At 40.4% G+C, this 20,782-nt stretch overlaps 1 protein-coding gene across 8 annotated transcripts in view; it reads right to left on the bottom strand.

Annotated features, from left to right (window-relative positions):
* Window positions 1-20,782, bottom strand: part of sh3pxd2a (SH3 and PX domains 2A) — a 189,460-nt gene that overhangs the window by 90,248 nt on the left and 78,430 nt on the right. For all 8 annotated transcript variants that reach the window (XM_031905997.1, XM_031905999.1, XM_031906001.1 and 5 more), the window contains exons 4-5: window positions 9,344-9,420; window positions 8,278-8,369 (exon numbers count right to left, since the gene is read on the bottom strand). In XM_031905997.1, the coding sequence (XP_031761857.1) occupies window positions 8,278-8,369; window positions 9,344-9,420 (169 nt within the window). The remainder of the gene's footprint in view (window positions 1-8,277; window positions 8,370-9,343; window positions 9,421-20,782) is intronic.

The raw sequence follows: 20,782 nt of genomic DNA, 5'->3' as shown, positions 1-20,782 counted from the left end.
AATTAATGAGCCAGTCGCCACTACAATTGGGGGATAAAGTGCTTTCCAGGACATTTATTTCCCCCATAAGGAATTTACAGGTGCAATAAAGGCGTAACTGGCACGCACCAAACATCTGAAAAGACACACTGTCAAAGATTTATGGCACTTGGGCGTAGGCCAACATGACCAACCAGGATTAGATATTTAACTTGTTTGATGTGCAAAGCTGGAGTGGAAATTAATGATCCACCACCTACTCTGATTTCCTTGTGTGCTCTGTTTCCACACACATTGCAGCTCTTGGCAAGAGGAACCTTTCTTAGCACCCAGGAATAGAACTGTGTGTCCCAAAACCCGCTGGAAGGAGAAGATCGTAACTATAGCTACCATTTAACAACAAACAGGGGGCATAGTCACACATTCTACTGAGGGGTGTGCAAGAAACCATTGCCAAGCTTGCCATTTGTTAGAGGGCCTTATTACAATAACTGTTAAAAAGTTACTCCACTTAGGACCCCCAGATGAAGACTGAAAATAAATGATAATGAGATTTGGACTTGAATTAGTTCGGATTAGCCTGACGTGGCCCTGCTCATGGATGGCCAAATCAGTCAAGGGCCCACCAGTTGAATCTATTTGTGTATGACCAGCTTAAGTGAGCTTTGCTGAGAGAGTTTACAAGCTAAAGGAGAAAATTCAGACTTCTTGAGCTGCAGCCCCTCATCTTCACTGGATAGAAAATTAACCCTCTATCGACTCATTTGGGCTTGCCTTAATGTTTGAGGAACCTTATCTACCATGCCATGACCCCCGGCTTCTGTGGTGGATAAGATATAAGCTGTCTAATGTAAAAAAGGAACCAAGCGGTATACTCAAAAAGGAGAGTCACTTTTTGGGAAATAACTTTATAAACCATAAATATCTATTCGACAGCAAGACAATTTGTTGTTTAAACTACAACTCCCAGGATCCCCTGCCAGCCTTTGACTGATGATATGGCTGGGAAATGTAGCCATACAACAACAGAAGGGTGACAGTGCCTATATCTGTCTGACACTAACCAGGCACAGTTGCCTGTGACATCAGTGTAGCCCAGTGACTGCCTTGTGCTAGGTGAGAGGTAAGAGAAAGTGGAATGTGAAAGACTTACATTTGCTTGGCAGGATGTGGCTGATGTGTGAGAAGCAGTCGGCAAGCACAGTCGGGCTGGGGGCTGCACAAGGCAGCTACGAAGATTTATCTGGGACTCTGCATTTCCCAAACATGAACAAAGAACGTATGATGAGTTCAGCCTTCCCTCACACATTTCCAGTTGCAGAGGCGCAATGACTGTATACATTAACCGCTCCCTGCTAGGGTGTAGTCTGGGCAAAAACACATTCTGGCCACTCATACAGTGAAAATTATTCATATGAAAGGCCAAATGGTATTTATTTGTTCCTTTCATTTCTAATGGGGCTTGTATCCAATGGAGTGACTATCTCTGCACCTAAAGTTTAGAATGACTGCATTCAGGCAAAAGTACTTGGCTGGGAACATGGATGGGAGTGATGTCAGATCGGGAGTAAAATAAAGTTGGCCAAACACTTAAAGAATAATTCAGTGAACTGATCTTTCCCCAACATTCCCATCTTGAGTTTGCCGATATCGGGGTGATTTGATCATTTGGGCAGTTATCAGTTATGTACAAGTACTAGCAAACATTTTTTACATCTGCAGAATGAAATGTGAAATATTTTTCCCTGGGTGCGACTATCCCATAGGTGTTTGTTATGAAACACTATCATGTGGCATCAACATATTTCCTTAACCCTCCAAATTGATAAACGTGTTGTGATAAAATTGCAAAATATTTTGTCATAGCTTATAATGATTTTTGCCACTTCAGAGTTTGGAGATAGGGGTCCTAAATGCGTTGTGGTCTGATGCCCCAGGTCCTGAGCAGGTGGTCCCTGTCAATTAAGTAGGATGGGGCCTAATGATTTCTTATGATTTTTTTGAACCTGGCATGGCACTGGCAAGTATCATGGCACGCCGACACTGAGCAAGGAGTTAGTATGTTCTCCCCATGTATGCGTGAGTTTTTTTCCAAGAACTAGAGGACATGAGAATACCCAAGTGTTCCCGGGAGCAAGGAATTTCCCTTTAAGTAAGGTTATGTTGTACCCATCAGGACAGCTTGATGCCTCTGGTTATTTCATCCACACAAATTCCTTGCCTTAAAATACTTCCATGAGAAGTACCTTGAGAAGATAAGGTGCTAGATTGATATACATGCTGACAATATTATCAGGCTGAGTGTGAGCTATCCTCAGGCAATGCTGTTTTCAGTTCAGCAGTGAGTGATAAGCCACAGGGCAGCTGCCATGAGCGAGGTGAAAGATATGAATTAATAAGAACAGTGCAAAGCCGACTCACCCAACACTCAACAGTCTGCCACCCATTAAGCAAACCTCAACACAGGTTAAATCTAAATACATTTAACATAGGAAGGGGCTTATTTATAAGGGTGAAAACACATGAAGCTCTACAGGGCAGGGACCTCCATCCTCTTGTCTCTTTGAACTTATTTCAACTGTACCTTGTATTTATTGTTATACTTTGTATTTATTTATTTATTATTTGAATAACCCCCTGTTTGTATTAATGTATTCTACTGTGCAGCGCTGCGTACATAAGTAGCGCTTTATAAATAAATATATACATACATACATACATGGAGCTACTAGTAACAATGCTATAGACAATGTTATCTTTTACTGATAATTGTCTCTATGTATGTTTTAGCAGAGGCAATGCTCAGTATTGTCTATGGCAGGGTATTAGTTGGCATTTAGAAGCCGTGAAAAGTAGCTGCTACTAATTGGTTGAAAGGTACTGTTAGAACTTCACTAATACCCTATTTGATGCATTTCTGTCTCCACCGTTAACCAGGAGATACACGATTTTCCACAAGATATATGTTGTCCACCAAACTTGATACAGCCGGTTATTTCCGGATAAATTGCATATAACCAATTAAAACCCTTGCATGGTGCAGGCACCTTCAGCTGGCCAATGCCAATCTTCATTGTTTTCTATGAATATTGGACCTCCTCATCTTTACCTGGGGCGAAATTCATGTAGAACAAGCTACTGTGCCATGCAGGGCCGGGCATGCTTACACCCATACCCCTGGGCAGTAATGTTCATCCATTGATGCAGAAGACAGAGCAGGAGAATAGTCCTGCGTATTTGAATCACACTGGGTGGTATCGGAGACATATATTAATTTAGACATAATACAAGGGCCTGTTCCCTCCAGCTGCTGAGAAGAGCAGCTTGAAAAACACCGCTCAAGCCCCCAGGGAGGAGTCGTTTGCTTGACACTCTGCTTTGTACAGCATAATGTACCAATTAACGTGTCTTGCTAATAAGGTACTGACAATGCATTTGTCTGTGTGACTATAAAAAGACTTAACCTATTTCTCTGAGTCATGGATCAGTCATGATGAGCTCTACCCGAGGCCCATAAACCTTTGCCACAATATAATGGAGCTTGACGTCACTTTGATGCAAGTTCAATACAAACAGTAAAGACAAGACACTGAAAGGAGATCAAAGGTCAGGAAACAGCAATTTATGGAGTAATTGAGGCCCTGTTAACCTCCCCCCCTATGGAGTCACTTTAACATGGCAAATTTGTAAGTTCAAGGCTACAATTCTTGAATTTACAAACTAAAGGAATACTAACCCTACACAATTAGCACAAGTGTAAGGGAGACCAGTGGTGTTTGTGATGTGACAACCAAACTAATCTTTCTAGCTGTTTCTGCTGTTGGCTACGGCTACTTTCTGACAGGTATTGGTTGTTTTTTTTGCCTAGTGGGGTGGTGGGTGCATTGTGGAACTATGAAGTAAAATTGTAAGCTCTGTTACAGAAGGGAACCTGCAACCTTCCCCACACCTAGCAAACAACCAAGGCTGAAGGGCCCCATTAGTAAATGACGCTCAGATTTCTGCCCTCTTGGGCCTATTCACCCGTGAGCAATAAAGTGACATATCTATGCAAAACAAGGGTTTGTGATATTTTGTTGAAGGGTTTAAATAAGATGTATTACATCTACTGTTGGTTTTGGGGCAAAGGTGCTAAGATACTACCAGTCAGCTGCCCTCTTTTTTTAAGGATGTGCCTTTTTGTGTCATTTTGATGCAGATAAAACTGAATAACAGGTTATATACAATCTAAGGAAGGAGGAACTGATTAATTTTTAAGCTCTTTGTGCTTTCTATAGGAGAACAACGCCATCGTCCTGACTTCCCAATGATTCATTGTGCCACCTTGGGCCAGTGTATGTTGGGGTATATAAGTGTTCCTTCTTCTGTCTTCAATCTTCGCGCATGCGCAGTAGAGTGAAAAGCCATCGTTAACAAAAAAGCCAGCTTTTTCGCTCAACTGCATGCACGTCGGCCCCGGGAGTCTGAAGAAAGACAGAAGGAGGAGGAACGCTAGCTCGCGTATACTCTGGCCCGGTGCAGTTTTCTCCTAATAGAAGCAACAGCCAGGGTTTCAGGTAAGTGATTACAAATGTTGCCAAATGTTAGGCACCCCCCCCAGTGATTTAGTCCTTCCTTCGCCCTTAACCACTATTGCTTGTGATCCTCCAATTTTATTGTTATATTTTATTACTCATTTTTATTTAGGCCCTCTCCTATTCTTAAATTGGCTCCTAGTAACCAGATAGCTGCTGAAGTTCCAAACTGAATAGCTGATAAACAAAAAGCTAAAATAAAAACAAAAAAAAATTGCAAATTAATCTACTAAACTGTAATATAAAGGTGAACATCAGAGGATTCTGGGAATTGAATATAAACAGCTGGGACGCAGTACACAATGTACATGGGTTCAAAAGTACAACTGGCGGGTGTGCAACCATGCAAATCTATAATGCAGAAAACATGGAGTGGGATTGTTTACTTTCCCTGCTTAAATACCCTAAAGGCAACAATATTAAAAGTATCATATTTTATATTTTTCAAGACATCACAAAGCAAATCTTTCTTGAGCCCCGGGGTTATCCGCCTCCAGATTCAAATAGCACATCTGGAAAATGCAGGGTCTGAAAGCTCCCCTTCATCTCCCGCACAGAGCACAACTCCCATGTCTGACCTCTCGCACACTCACACACACTCAGACAAACACACACACAATCAGAGTGACCCAGGGAGTCTCATACGTTCATTAGCATCTGCCATTTCTAACTCAATAGAGGGCCTTGTTTGTGCTCACTGCAATGGAATTTGTGCTCAACAACAAACATTATAACAATAAGTAAAAACATTTTTTGTTAAAATCTAGAATAATATTCTATATCTAGAATTAAACCAAAGTTTTCTTCAATCTGCCCAAGCCAAGTAGAGTTCCTACCCAGCCAGTATTCAATGAATCACCAGCTAGGGCTGGCACCGATATTAAAAATATACCGGCAATGCCTTCTAAACTGTTCCATCACCGACCCAGCTTTTAAGCCCTTCATCCCCACTTCCACCAGACTTAGCTCCTCAAACTACCACCACCCACCATAGGCCCTAGCAGGAAACCCCTCCACCACACCTCTGGCATGGGATTTAACAGCAGTATCCAGCGGTGTTTGTTTTTTAACTCTAGTACTTTTCTGGTTTACCAGGCCCTGCCCCTAAGGTCCACCAGAAAAGTGGCAACCCTACAGCTAAGCTTTCCTATTTGTTCCATTCTCATAGATCTGCCCTAACAGGCACAGGGAACAGTGTTTGGAGGGTTTGGACACACCAAGATGACTAAAGGTCCCCATACACGGGCCGATTATAGCTGCTAATTGGCCCGTGTATGGGCAGAACCGAGCAGCCTGGTATCTGAAAATTGGCCAGATCTCGATCGGCCAGGTTAGAAAATCCAGTCGGATCAGGGACCGCATTGACTCGTTTATGCGGTCCCCGAACCGACTGCCCCATGGCCGCAAATGTAATCCGATCGTTTTGGCACCAACCAGAGCCATAAAACTAGAAGCCAAACATCAACTTAATCCCCAACTTAATCAACTTTTTGCCAACATGTAAGCCTTAAAGATTAATGATTATCAGAAAGCTTTCTTCTTAGGATCTCTGTTAGACTTCAACGCCAACTTTAAGTAATGGCTGTTTTTCAAAGAGAGAAGAACAGAACCAAGTCAATGAGTCAAAGTATTCTGAAGTTAGAAAAGCAGACAGTATTCTATCAAGTGATTCATCTTTTTATCTCTATGCCTGCTGTTAGAAGGAAGGGGCCTTTATCTGTAGGTACTTGAAAAATGTCCAAATGCAAAAGGCCTGGCAGTCTTTAGCTGTGTGTCACCGACTGCTCTGGATCATTCAAGTGTTTCATGGCATGGGAAAGGAAAAGGAGAGCTGCTCTTGACCATGTGAACCGGGAGGACAGCAGCTGTAAACCTTGGTTTTTCCGAGCACATTTATGTAAGTTTTGGGCCCACTACTTAGTCCTGTTCTGCTGCATAAGAAACCAATATAACAATGCCTGGGTACTCCATTGTACAGGTATAAGATCTATTATGCATAATGTCTTCTGCAATTTGCATCATCAGACCTTAGGTCTGCTAAAATAATTTAAACATTAAATAAACCCAATAGGATTGTTTTGCCTGCAATAAGCATCAATTATGTCTTAGTTGGAATCAAGTACCAGCTACTGTTTTATTACAGAAGAACAAATCTTTAAAAGTTAGAATTATATGCTTAATGTGGACTCTATGGGAGATGGCCTTTCTGTAATTTGAAGCTTTCTGGATAAAGGGTTTATGGATAAATACTACTTATGGCGTGCTGACATGACAAATCTTTGACATTCATTGCAGGACACCCTATTTATATACAGTTCAAGTGAGAGACATCACAGATCTCTCAGCAACCAGATGGGAAGGGGAAAAGAACTCAGTGGCAAAACCCAATATGTGCCAATATGCTATACACATTAACTTAGAACAAATGGAACAATTCAGGCCTTCCCCTGAGACTGTTCCAGTGTCAGACACACTCATATTTTCATTTTATTATCTCCTAAGAAATGACCAAATTAATGGAGAGGTTTCAGACTTTTTGTAAATCAGTGGAGATATCTCAGAGCACTTCTGGTATGATACCTTCAAGTCCATTGGCTACAAAGCTTGAAATGAAGGTTTGGGAGATCCTCTGCCTTAAAAATCCATTAAAAAAAATCCATCCTCTGCCTTTAAAATCCATTGTTTAACTTAGTCCTTTTGTTTTTCCAGATAATACATTTTTGTTTTATCAGCTGTCCCTAAACTACAACTCCCTGTCTGGCATGCCACTACCTACAAAATAACGATGAAGGCATTTCTCCAACCATCTGATAGTGAGAGACCGTTTGTTACAGGAAGTTTCTGATACTACTATCGTTCAGCGAGATGCAGAACACAAGTCTGGAAATGGTAAACTGATAAAAGTTGTAGTCCCGTAACACATAACCCAGTACAGTAATACATTTTTCACAATACTAAAACATTTGCTTCTTAAGGGCTCTGGCACACGGGGAGATTAGTCGCCTGCGGCAAATCGCTGAAGTTGCCTCGCAAGGCATTTTCGGCGATTTGCCGAAATCGTGCCGCCGCGTGTGCCATCCCACCGGTGACTTACTTTTTCGCCGGTGGGATGGCAACTGATGGCAACTCGGGGAGATTAGTCGCCCGCGAACAGGGAGATTTGTTGCGGGCGACTAATCTCCCCGTGTGCCAGAGCCCTAAAGGGGAAATATAACCTATATATCTTCCATGCACACCATGTTTCATTGAAGAACATTTACCATTCATATACATGAGCAGACACGGATTGAACAACTGCTCATGATGAATATTATGACTTTACTGTATATTTTAGGGAGGCACCGAATCCCAGCACTTTTTGGAGGACTCTGCTAAATACCAGTTAGACAGACTCTGAACCCTTAAAGTCGCATGACTTTATAGATCAGGACAACTGTAAATGATGATTATTTGTGTTCACGGATGATACTTTTTCTCAAATCTGAATATGTAAACTAAGGTCCGGATTTGGTTCAGTATTTGCTGAATTTTTTTGGTGAGGATTCAGTATTTGACAAAAACTCTGAAGAGGAAAGCAAGCTCTTATGTTCATACAGTATGTAAATACAAAGGAATGTTCCTCACACACAGTGAGCAATGCCTTTACAGTGGGATTGGTTACATTGTTTTCAGTTGAGTAGATAAATAACTAAGCTCCCAGCATCCTTGCACAGGATGTACTTACTCCTTTGGAGGATCCAGGTCATCTGGCCGAGCCTCAAAGAATCTTAAGACTTCTTCACACCGTGATATATGAGCTGGCAACTTGACCAGAGCCTGGAAAACAATCAACGCAAAACCACCATGAGTCAGTTGACAAAAGACTATATACTACACAAGAACCATAAATCATTATTATTACTGTTACTTTGTAAGGCTTAAATATATTCAATTTTGCTATAAAATGAACTTGCGATTACACAAACAGTATAAAAGAAGGAGACATATATCTTTATGTTTAAAGGAGTTATACTTTTTCCAGTGGGGGAAGTAAGTTAGTTAGTATCAGGTAAGTTGTTTTGAGCTTGATAACTTATAATAAGGATGTGCATAAGAAACTCCGCAGAGGGCCCACAGAAGCCCTTAAATTGTTTTGCCATAAATAACACAGAATGTATCAACTGAAGCTGGAACATGCTAACGAGTAAGGCAGTGACATATATAAGGCACAGCAGCAGAGGAACAAGCACTTCTGAGAATGAAAATCCAATTCTCAGCAGTTCTGTATCTATACACATTCGATAACAACAAAAGACTTACTCAAGCAGATTGGATAAGCACATTATAAATTCACTATATGCTTTTGTCTCACAGTTTAGTGGGCCTAATACCGCTTTGATCAGATGATTTTGTTGAGTTTTGGTAGTTCTGTCCTTGCAGCTATAGCTCCCATGTGGATTTTCTCCATCTGCTAGCTATCTCTTCATGGCGTCTCTAATCAGATTACTAAAGGGAACCCTGATGGGCCTCCCCAGTTGATATCTGGCCGGAAATCAGGCAGGTGTTAATCGACTCATTGATGCGGTCTTCGGTCCAACAGTTCCTGGTATAATTCGCCCGCTATTATAATTTGATCATTTGGCCCTGGGGCCAAATGATCTAATAGCCCGATATCGCCCACTGTAGGTGGACACATTGGGATAAGATCTGCTCGTTTGGTGACCTTGCCAAACGAGCAGATCTTAATGTTACCTTAATTTATGTTGCCTCAGATTACGGAACAACAGATCATTGGTTTAAATGTTCCTTACCCTGCAGTATTCATCAATAGGTTTCAGTCTCTTCACTGCAACATCTCGAATATGGCTCCTGCGAAAGAGAATTTTACCTATAGCAAAAAGAAAAACAAATACCTTAAAGGCATCCACAGAAAATAGTATATTAAAACCAGTTATACTAAATATGGACCTGATTTTTTTTAAAGAACATACTTTATAATCGGAGGTATTTATTACCTCATAAGTTAGATATTTGCCAAATGGAAAAGTTCTTCTATATGTAGCTCCCCAGCCATGGAAGAACTTCAGCTTTCGACACTACTCTGAATGCTCTCACTATACAAGGTCAGGAAGGCCACAAGTTGTACACACTTAGCAATTGCCTTTTTTTGTGTTTGAATTTCACTAACTATATATATGGCCACATGGAAAAATCTTTGAAAAAAAGTTATAGCTCTCGAACACAAAAATGGCCGTACAAAGCCCCGGTTAATCTTCTAATGCCTTTCCCATGTCTATTCTGGGGGTCCAGTATAAACACCCTTTCCTAAAGTCAATCTGATACTGGACTACTGTGATTTCCAGAATTTGGTATGGTACTACCTGATGCTCCATATGCGCTGTAAAATATATTCTGGTTATTATGGATTCCAAGCTAATATACCTGCTGAGACCAGTGGTGCATAAATCCTCATCAAAATTAGAAACAATCTCTCACAGGCAATTTAAGGGCAGGTTAAATCTTGCACTCCACCACATAGAACCACCAAATGTGCATTAATGAACCCATTCATGGAACGGGAAGCAGGACGCCCCAAACATCCATTGCAAAGGCACTGTGGGATAGTGCCATAATATTGTAATTTTAATACACTTGATTCTGTATAAATTGAGGTCTTTGCTACTGCATCCGACTGTCCTTCTCAACTTTCTGGTTAAGCTTAAAGTATGTATACCCCAAAAGGCACCCTCTACATGAGAAATGTTATCTGTTAGATGTCTGCTTTAATGAGCTTCAATCTTTAGACTACTGAGCCCCATAAAACCAAGACTTGTTTGGTTGCAGTAAGTACATGAGTGACTGCATGTTTGTCTGGCACCCACAACATCTGCACCAAAAATATCTGGATATGTGTGGAGCTTGCAAACCCCATAATGGTCCCAGTGGTAATATTCTGGTACCTGTCATATGATTTCTTCCTCACACATTTACCATCTTCACACCCAAGCACACTGTCTCATACACCTATGTGCAAATAAACACCAAGATTCCTTCTAAGATGAGTGATGATGATGAGTGAACAGAATTATGTCACCAATCTAGATTTGTAAACCACAAAGATAATGTTGCACATTCACACATAAATTAGAGCACACTGCTACATTGTATGCACAGAGAGATATGATGTACCATTAATTACTTTCTCTGACCCACCCGCAACACGACTGTCAGAAAAACTTGCCCAAAATAATTTTTTTCTCGCACACAGGTTTCAAAGACTTAAAGGGAACATTCACACTCCTAGTACAGTGATGCTTCATTAACGTTGCATATACAAGCCAAAAGCTCTTGCCAGCTGTGTAGTTGGCTGACCCTGGCATCTAAAAATGAAGGTTTTATTTTGTTTAGTCTTTGTACAACCACATGGACTTGTGGTTAATGAATACTGAAGGGACGGCTGTCTCGTCTCAGAAAGCTGAGCATCGGATAGTAAGCTCATGATGCTCTTTGCCTAATACAAGAACAGTGAGCGACTTTTTGCTGATGGCTGGTGAGCTGGGCTCTTCTGGTTGCCAGTTGGATGGGGATTTTCTGTTGGAACTCACACAAAGAGGGTCAGTGTTGGCTCCACAGGGGACTGTGGTTTCTGTTGTGCTATTTTAGCCTTTCCTTCCATAGACACTGATGAGCCTAGCATTGGTCTGAACAAAAACTGGATCTCATTTGTCTGCACATCACAAATTGTCAGCATGGGTCACAGGGGTAAATAAAATGAAGGTTTAAAATGTATGATTTGCTTCTGGTAGGTGGAAAGAGTAAGTAAATCTACTACCTCTGGAATAGTATAAGTATAAACAAAATCAGTATTAAGAATAATCCATAAGAAAAGAAACTCAATAACCCTGACCATCCACTATGAATGCACAGTATATTAATGCAGCAAATAATCTTCTAATTATGGATATTAAATAAACATTAAGTTACTGTGCAGTATTTTACTTGCACCTCGGTGGAGTCTAAAGCACATTCAGTTTTTAAATGTACAGCCTTACAATGTTGTAGCGCTGGGGTCCTCATATTAATTCTTATGAGGCATTACATGTATCTGTGTTGAGTGTATAGCCCTTAATAACTGTAAATAGGGACAGTGCAAAACAACAGGTGAAAAGTATTGCTGGATACATGATTGGATCAAGCTAAGCCTCCCTAGTTGGGGTGTTATGGGTTTCAAGAGATGCTGGAGAGCTGTAGTTCAATAACAGCTAGAGAGCTAGTGGATTATTAATAACTCAATACGAACTACTTTGCCTTTGCCCTGCCATCGCTAAGGATGTCCCATGTGAAACTAGTTCAAGTTCAAGCAGCATGTAGAATACAAATTAGAAAAGATGCTACAGAAGGGTACAGCTGGTCAGTGACTTTTGTCTGAGCTTCATGGCCATAAGGTAAGCTAGTGAAGTCCAAATGCAGTCTAAACTCTAAAGAAAATCTCTGCTAGATTTGGCCATCTCATCCTGATGAAGGAGCAACTTCTTGCACACTGGGGCCTTTGAGTTTATGCACTCATGGGGTAAAGAAATCAAAATATAACTTCCCAGACGCAAACAGAAACATCTGCTTCACTGTTTGTGTGGAAACAAAAAATGGTCCATTTTCCAGCCACCCAAACAAAAACAAATATTACTAAATTCCCACAAGCTCATCTTTTAAACAGTGGGAAACAATATGGAAATAAGAGAGGTCTGGCTACCCATTTCCCTTTTGATGGTGGGAAATCTAAAGGATGCCAAGGTAACTAACTGATCTTTAGTCAATATATAAACAATAAACTAAAAATCCAACTGTTAAAATAAAAATTCTAAAATTATTCTAGCCTTGGTTTCCGTTAAAGGCAGTAAATATCAATTTATATCCCAGTGGATAATACATATAAATTGGGACAAGGTATTACTGGCAGATTTGGATATACACATTGTGGGTCAAAATGGCCAATACAGGCCTGGATCTAGTCTTTTTGCAGTTGCCCAAAGAAACCAGAGCAGGAAATAGAGCCAGTAATGGAGCTTAGGATCCTTTATATCCACTTAACAGAAACTGCTTCACTCAGCAGGGCAGTCCAACTGGAGCCCCGTGGGCCAGACGTGACCCTCCAAAGTATTTGTATGGCCTCCAGCCTGCCTCAGGGCTACACAGACTTGATTGTATGATATCATCACTTTTATTCAATATGACCCTCAAATACGCTGTATGATATAATCAGCCCATGACATTTAATAAGTTGGACAGCACTGTACTAGAGGAAAAACAAATGTATAATATTGAATCAGATTATTATTGCAGTTCTAAAATGCAATCTGACTGAGCCCTGATCATATATCAGTCACAGACGCCACTGATTTCAGATGACAAGGTAAAATAACAACGCAGTGGACCAGGGATTTTCCAGATAAGGGTTCTTTCTGTAATTTAGATCTCCACACTTTGTCTAAATATTAAAGGGATACTGTCGTGATTTTTATGGTGTACTTTTTATTTCTAACTTACACTGTTTACAAATAATTTAATCTACCATTTAAAATGTTATTGTTAATGTTATTTTTTAGCTGTAATATTGGTGTGTAGGCGCCATCTCAGTGCATTGTGCCTGAGTCTGAGTTTTCAGAAGGAGCTAGCACTACACATTAGAACTGCTTTCAGGTAACCTATTGTTTCTCCTACTCCCATGTAACTGGAGGAGTCCCAAGCCGGACTTGGATTTCTTACTATTGAGTGCTATTCTGATACCTACTGGGAGCTGCTATCTTGCTCCCTTCCCATTGTTCTGCTGATCGGCTGCTGGGGGGGGGGGGGATATCACTCCAACTTGCAGCTCGGCTTTAAAGTGAGACTGAAGTTTATCAGAGCACAGGTCACATGGCTGTGGCAACCTGGGAAATGAAGGATATGGCTAGCCCCATGTGAAATTTAAAATTAAATATAAAAAAATCTGTTTTGAAAAATGGATTTCAATGCAGGATTCTGCTGGAGAAGCTCTATTAACTGATGTGAAAAAAACATGTTTTCCATTATAGTATTCCTTTAAATAAACCCAATAGGATTGTATTGCTTCCATTGAGGATTAATTATATCATAGTTAGTTAGTATCAAGTACAAGGTACTGTTTTTATTTTTTTTAAATTTAATTATTTGATTAAAATGGAGTCTATGGGAGATGGCTTTCATATAATTTGGAGCTTTCCAAATAGCGGATCCTATACCTGTATTACAAATATTTACACATATTTTAGTATTTACTATTTTAAGCCAGTCTCACATGCAGACCTTGAATCAGCCCCAGATTTCTACCTTTCCTGCACTCGGAAGCATTGTCTCCACTCGGGTTCAAGCAAACATGGCAGATATCAGCTGTGAAATGCAAACTCTTGCGTTTCTTTGCTGATATTAACCACTTATGCCTACACCCAGGTGGAAACAATGCTTCTGGGTGCAGGAAAGGTAGGAAGCTGGTATCAGCATAGACCAGTGATCCCCAACCAGTGGCTCGGGGGAAACATGTTGCTCCCCAACCCCTTGGATGTTGCTCTCAGTGCCCCCAAACCAGGGAGTTATTTTTGAATTCCTGACTTGGGGGCAGGTTTTGGTTGAATAAAAACAAGATTTACTACCAAATAAAGCCCCCTGTACGCTGATAGTATGCATAGAGGCTGCCTAATAAACAATCTTAGCCCTTATTTGGCTCCTCCATGAACTTATGCTGCTTGTGTTGCTCTCCAAGTCTTTGTACATTTGACTGTGGTTCATGAGTAAGAAACATTGGGGATCCCTGACATAGGGGCTGATCCTTGGCCTGCGTTTTTCCGCACGCTGAGAATCAGCCCTATGTGGCACTAGCTTAACAAACATCCTACAGATAAAACACCGCAATCTATAAACACCAAGCAAGCAGAACCAAAATCCCAAAATGTGCAGAAATCTCAGTGAGAAGCAGGCAGCTTCTCAAAACTTTTCTACTAATAATAAAAGGAACCTAAGATTTGTTGTTACTACAAATACCTCTCACAAGGAAAATATGGGCAGGTATAAATATTTAGTCCCCAGCAGGATTTGATATCGAGTATCCCTTTTGGCTCTGTAGACCTTTGGGCAAACGACGTACCATTCTACACTCTCCTTTCCCTACTGTTTGTTGATGAACAACATTACAATGGAAAGAGAAACAGATAACATGGGGACAGGCTCTACATCACTCACACAGGATAACAATGAAGTGAGCCGTTTCATGTACAGTGTAAGCTCCTCTTATTACTGCCAAAACAAACTCATAGTTCGCAGTCCATATTTTCATTGGTACATAGCAGCCTACCCAACGCGCTCCTTATCTGCTAATGTGACCTACATTGTTTTTAGCCAACAGCTGCCTTCCACTGCATGCCAGGAGAGGTTAATTTGGGCTAAATGAGCTAATGAGTTACTCTGCTGGAATAACAGAAGGCCGATGCCAAAGGCAAGCCCAACTGCTACCCCGCTGATTCGCCCTATGGCGTTGGTTGTTAATGAGCCATCAGTTCTTCGGAGTGATCAAAAAGAAAGCAAATGCAAATGTTTTCCATTCATCTTGTCAAGCAGAAATAAAAAAGCGGCATTACAGGCTGCTACTTTACAATTCTGTAAAAGTGGGAAGCTATTAATCAGCATTATCTACAGCAGGGCAAGGGAATAATGATTAAGCCATTCGTATAGAGAACACTGGGTCTTATGGAATTCTATTCATGCTAGCGAGATTTCAATGTCAGGCTCATGGCTTTACCTCGACTGGCACAGAAATGCACTTACTGCCTGTGCTGTCTGCTGTCAACAAGCAGCGTGGCAGCTCCTGTTTATAGTTATACATGGAAATAGGCTGATTATTAAAAAGGAATATGTAAATAATTCACACCCCAGATAATTACAGCGCATTTATTGAAAATTAGGTGAAGAGTACACCTTAAATAAAATTAAAAGTATATATATATAGTACAGGTTTAGGACCCATTATCCAGAATGCTCAGGACCAAGGGTATTCCAGATAAGGGGTCTTTCTGTAATTTGGATCTCCATACCTTAAGTCTACTAAAAAATCAATAAAATATTAATTAAACCTAATAGGCTTGTTTTGCATCCAATAAGGATTATTTATATCTTAGTTGGGATCAATTAAAGGGACTGTTTTATTTCTACAGTGAAAAAGTTTTGTGGGTTCAGAAAATAGACTTGGTATACAATTGGGCCAGAGGTATAAATAGGCCAAAGGACATGTATATTTTCATAAATACATACCTCCTAATTGTTCCTAATTATCTGGGAAAGAACATTCAGCTGATCCCTTGTCCTAGTATAATCTAACATGGATAAAACACATGGGGGCATAGCCTAACAACATTCCAAATTTTGGTATGGGGTGGTGGAGTACATCAATATATGCGAGTTTGAGCTACCATACTGTTTACATCACCTGTGACACTCTCAACAAAGATCAGTTTATCTCAACCCGTACTACAGGTTTGATTCAGTCTCCTTTACTATTTGGTGCTGGAAACAACAAGGGTTACAGATTTAGATGCAGTTGCATAAAGTGCTCCCATTCCCATCTAGGTTTACCTCGCTCCTTTAATATGGGCCACATCCACATCCTGCATGGCTAGCTAGCAATTAATACAGATGCATTCTGCATGGCTGCACATAAATCAGCTCAGTCTGCAGCATGTATCTAAATTAACTGCAAATGGCCATGCAGGATGTGGATTCAATATGTGGATGGTATTAAAGGGGTGAGGTGACAACCCTATTCCCATCGTGCCCTACCGTGTCCATCTTGTCTACAACTTCTGTTCTGTGGAGTCGCCCCTACCTGAATCCCACTAAGGATGGATCTGCCTCTATATTCGTAAATAGACTGGACTGTTCTATTGATGTGTAGGAAGAATAGCTCTTCTGAGCACTTTCTTACTGGCATATAACAGTGTGCTTGTTTCAGCCTTGTCCCTTCTGATTATGATCAGCCTTACAAAGTGGCCCCGTTGGCAGTCGGTAGCATTTTTACATCACTACTGGTGAGTGCCTGTTTTTATTGCTAAGAATTTTCTTTAAGCCTGAATATAAATCAATGCTGCTGTGAATAACGATCTGACATGAGGTCTCACTGAACACTTTAACTGATCGGCTTTGACAGATCTCAGAGCATAAGGCAGAATATTTTGCACCAAATAATCTTTGAAATCCCAAACCTCACAGTGGCCACACAGGAGCCTCGCAATATTAAAGGGATGTATTATGTAAGGTTGGCAGGATTAATGCATTGCCTTGTTTACAATTACAATTGTGAACATCTCTCATTAATACGTTCTAGGGTGGTTTGGAGGAAATTCTGAGGTTTGAGACTCCCGGGCTGAACATGCACAGGCACAACATGAATAATTCTTAATTTCCCCGGTTTGTCCAAAATAAATATGTACAGATAAAATAGCTGCACTGATCGGCTGCAGCATATTTAATGTCTGCCTACGTCAGTGGCTGCCATGTTCTAACCACTGTAGTCAATGCAGAGTGGACGGTGTCCAGTAATAACGAGTAGAGAGGAAGCAAGAAATATTCTGGAAATGGGTTCTCTATTAGAGAAAAGCAGTCCCCATAAGGAACGAGTAGGCTTTCTGTGGGGTCCAAAAGGCTTCTAAGAAGCTTTACTGTCTTTTGGGGTACATATAAAGAGGTGGCCTTTAGGGGTTGTCATGCTTTAAAGAGTGCAAACATATAAACACATGAAAGTGATTTGGGTCTCTGAATACATGTTGCCAAGTGCTCAAATTGCCCTTTGAAAGTATAACTCAGATGGAAATACAAGTATGGGATGCCTTATCTGGAAACCCATTATCCAGAAATTACGGAAAGGCCATATCCCATAGACTCCATTATAAACAAACAATTCTTAAAAATGATTTCCTTTTTCCCTATAATAACAGTATAGTAACATACTATAGTAACAGTACCTTGTACTTGATCCCAACTAAGATATAATTACCCCTTATTGGGGCAGAACAGCCCTATTGGGTTTATTTAATGGTTAAATGATTCCCTTTTCTCTGTAATAATAAAACAGTACCTGTACTTGATCCCAACTAAGATATAATTACCCCTTATTGGGGGCAGAACAGCCCTATAGGGTTTATTTAATGGTTAAATGATTTCCTTTTTCCCTATAATAACAGTATAGTAACATACTATAGTAACAGTACCTTGTACTTGAACCCAACTAAGATATAATTAATCCTTATCAGAGGCAAAACCAGCCTATTGAGTTTATTCAATATTTAAATAATTCTTAGCAGACTTAAGTTATGGAGATACAAATTAGAAAGATCCCTTATCCGGAAAACCCCAGGTCCTGAGCATTCTGAATAACAGGTCCCATACCTGTACATGTACTGAAGCAGAGGATGCAGAATTGAACAGATCACCTTTTAATAATTTTTTTAGGGGTGCAGGTGGGGTTGAAATACAATGATTCAAATTCTACAAGTAAATCTCATTAAAAAAAATTAAAAAAACAAGACTGGACGTGAAAAGCCCTAAGAGTTCAAATACATGGATTTAAGTATAAAAAAATGCTTTAAAACCTGCTCTAATCATTGAGTAGAACCACAGAAGTCCAGAGGGATTAGAATGTGACTTACTGTGTGTTCCTGTTTGGCCCACCGGTGTGTCTGGGGAGATAACGTGCGTACAAGCCCACCACAGACATAAATAATCTCCCCAGTTTGTTACCTGCTCCTGTGCAAAGGACTGCGTCTGTATTCCTCTTTATGACAGAATAGTAATATCAGGAATTTAAGAGGGATGTAATGTATTTTGGCAAGTTGCTATGAATTACATTTTCTTTATGCACAATTAAAATTTTGGATTTACATTGCGCTCAGGGTAGACAATATATTTATATTTTGCATATCAATGTACATTTTTAAAATTTACAAGGGTGTTGTGCAAGATATAAAGATAAGGTGCATTTTGTCCATAACTATGGCCACTATACTCTAGCGTGAAAGAAAATACACTATTCATAGAAGAACACGTAAAAGCTTTCTATTGTTACAATAATTATGACACAGGCTGTTTTCAGTAATTCTCTTTGACCCCAAACTTCCGTAACAGGTGGCTATAACCTGCCCGCTGGGGGCAAAACAACAGGAAGTAATAAGCACGTGTTACATACTTTCCCACTGTCTGCTCAGAAGGTGCAAATGAGGTAACACATTAACTTTTAGCACAGTTTGGAATCAAACACTGCACTCACGTTATAAATACATGGTCACCCATATAATGGCAAAACGCATTATTAGTATTATTGATCCCTCGTGTCATGATAAAATATGATAAATAAGGTGGCTATACACTTGCTAACACTCTTTAGTAGTTGAACTATCAGTTTGTATTCAATCATTCCAATCATTCCAGTTGCTGCGGCTCATCTTTGCTTTCTCACCTGCCAATGCAAAGTACGCTTGGCAACATGGTACATATTTTCAAATATACCAACCGTTATCCATAATCTGTGAAATTATATTGATCAAGATCATCGACCCAAAATAAGATAACCATACAGCTGAACATGTACTTCTTTGGTGAGTTCCCAAACAAGCGAATATTCTTTATGATATGTCCATCTTCAGCAGGGCTATATCAGGCTGATCTGATTTTTTGACAAACAACTGTATCATAGCAAAACCTGACCATACATTTTAAAGAACCACTTAGTTGGTCAGGTTGCAAGATATTAGTCAAGCAAGCCCATCAGAAGGCTCTGTATATGGCCACCTGAAGGCAAATGCAAGCTGTTGGTGGAGGACCTTATCAACATGCACATGTAGTCCTTGCAACAAAGGGAAAATCAAACCCACTAAATTGATATCTGAATAATTTTTAACCAGGTATCTATGGGCGGGCTCCATACATGGGCCTGCCAGAAGGGCCAAATTGGCAGTTTTAAAACCATGTATGGCCACCTACACACATACTACAAAACAATTTTAATTTAATTTAACAGCTTTACATTGATAAACAGATCTGTTTCCTGGGAATATAATCTGCCCTAGTGAAAAGAGCTGTCCCCACTGTTGCCTTCCTTGAACTAAGGTGAATCAGCCTTAGTGAAAGGAACATCATAGACTAAACACACAAGACCCAATCTATCTTTAGTAGTTGAACTATCAGTTCTTAGTCTATCATTCCAGTTGCTGCGGCTCATCTTTGCTTTCTCACCTGCCAATGCAAAGTACGCTTGGCAACATGGTACATAGATTACATTTTTTTAAATATACCAAACGTTATCCATAATCTGTGAAATTATATTGATCAAGATCATCGACCCAAAATAAGATAACCATACAGCTGAAAATGTACTTCTTTGGTGAGTTCACCAAACAAGCAAATCTTCTTTATGATATGTCCATCTTCAGCAGAGCTATAGCAGGCTGATCTGATTGTTTGACAAACACCTGTATCATAGCAAAACCTGAACATACATTTCAAAGATCCACTTAGTTGGCAAGGTTGCAAGATATTAGTCAAGCAAGCCCATCTGAAGGCCCTGTATAGGGCCACCTGAAGGCAAATGCAAGCTGTCAGTGGAGGACCTCATCATCACCTTGCCACAACGGGAAAATCAAACCCACTAAATTGAACCCTGAACAATTTTTGCCCAGATATCCATGGGTGGGCTCCATACATGGGCCTGCCAGAAGGGCCAAATTGGCAGCTTTAATACCATGTATGGTCACCTACACACATACTAAAAATGGTACAAACCAATTTTAATTTAATTTAACGGTATGTGTATGGCCAGCTTTACATTGATAAACAGATCTGTTTCCTGGGAATATAATCTGCCCTAGTGAAAAGAGCTGTCCCCACTGTTGCCTTCCAGGAACTAAGGTGAATCAGCCTTAGTGAAAGGAACATCATAGACTAAACACACAATATCCAATCTATGGCTTTTCAGGCCAAAGCCTACCCGACAGTTAGAGGCACAGTCAGAGTGAGGAGGTAGCAATATGTACTCACTTTCTGATGGGCCTAGCCACAAGCTGTGTTTGCAGTAATCAAACAGAAGCCACGGTAGCCACAAGTGGTGCTGCGGTTGAGCGCTTCAGTAATCTGTCCTGCTGACGTCCACATGCAGAAGTGTGTTTGATCTCACTGGAGGTACATGTGTATTCCAACCT

The sequence above is a fragment of the Xenopus tropicalis genome, chromosome 7 (genome assembly GCF_000004195.4).
Source record: "Xenopus tropicalis strain Nigerian chromosome 7, UCB_Xtro_10.0, whole genome shotgun sequence".
In the NCBI taxonomy this organism is placed as follows: domain Eukaryota; kingdom Metazoa; phylum Chordata; class Amphibia; order Anura; family Pipidae; genus Xenopus; species Xenopus tropicalis.
The sequence above is the reverse complement of the archived record's forward strand: the minus strand, read 5'-3'. Positions and strand labels throughout refer to the sequence as shown.